The 1,109-nt window shown below is 54.9% G+C and overlaps 1 protein-coding gene across 1 annotated transcript; it reads right to left on the reverse strand.

The window, feature by feature from the left end:
* Window positions 1–207: 207 nt before the first annotated feature.
* Window positions 208–859, reverse strand: LOC123255331 (barH-like 2 homeobox protein; the record flags this gene model as incomplete). The annotated part of the gene is made up of 1 exon (XM_044684149.1): window positions 208–859. A coding segment is annotated over exon 1 (652 nt), but the record flags the coding sequence as incomplete, so codon positions are not given.
* Window positions 860–1,109: the final 250 nt, after the last annotated feature.

Consider the following 1,109-nt stretch of genomic DNA (forward strand, 5'->3'; position numbering starts at 1 on the left):
CAACTCGTTGAGAAGCGACACTTGGTGATTCCAGTGAAAGTCAAAAATTCTGCCGGAATCAAAACCACCCGCAAACGATTCACAGAAAACCCAGGAAGAGCTAAAAGAGAAGAAGGAGGAGGAGGGAGGGGAAAAAAAAAAAAAAAGACACACAGGGAAAAGAAACCGGAGAGCATTCAGGAGGGCCCGGGAAGAACTCGGACTCACCGTGGCATTTGACGTCGTTCTGGACATCATCGCGCTTGTCGAGTTTGGTTTTGCTGTCTTCTTGCTCGAGTTTTGGCCTGAAGCTCTCGTTGGCAGCGTTCCCCTCTTGTTTCGGAGTATGATGGGGAGACGAGACACTGGTGCTGTATGGTGCACAAGCGGCCAGCGGTTTGCTGTCGCCCAGAATGTCTTTAATTAAAAAAGAAGACGTGGAAGTCCTGGGGGCCGAGGCGGCCGAGCCCAGCTGCGGGGGCTGCGGCTGCGGCTGCGGCTGCGACGGTGGCTGCTGCTGCGGCTGCTGCTGCGGGGAAGACTGCAAAGTTTGTGTCGGCGGTGGTGGCTGTGGCTGCTGCTGTGGCGGAGGCGGCGGAGGCTGCCCGTGATGGAGATGGTGATGGTGCTGGATGCCGTCCTGAACCAGGTGAGGCTCAGGGTGTTCCAGGGTGACGGAGATGGGAGACGAAGGTGCAGTTCCTACTGTATCAATCTCCGAACAGGGGGACGGGGTGGCCTGGCTCCTAAAATCCGTGCTGCGGCCATCGACGTGCTGTCGAAAGTCTCCGTTCATCACACCCGGGCTGCCCGAGCTGGCGCTGGACAGAATCGTGTCTATTCCAAAACTAGACCCACTCGCCCCTTCCATGGCTGTCATTTCTACATGGGGTTCGCCTCCATCCGCCGGGCGACACTTGAAAAGGGGGCAATGGCAGCCCCAGATCAGAGCAATAAAGCGAGGACTTTAAAAATAATAACGATGGTCAAATAAAATGCACAATTATCTGTTCCTTTTAAGAAAAAAGTCTGAGAGGAAGGAAAGGGTAGGGAAACCCGGGCTAGGGATGGGGTGGGGGCGGGGAGTGGCCGATCAGTGGAAGCTTTTGGACACAACTTTTTTTTTTTTT

Source organism: Gracilinanus agilis, unplaced genomic scaffold, assembly GCF_016433145.1.
Source record: "Gracilinanus agilis isolate LMUSP501 unplaced genomic scaffold, AgileGrace unplaced_scaffold43769, whole genome shotgun sequence".
NCBI lineage: Eukaryota > Metazoa > Chordata > Mammalia > Didelphimorphia > Didelphidae > Gracilinanus > Gracilinanus agilis.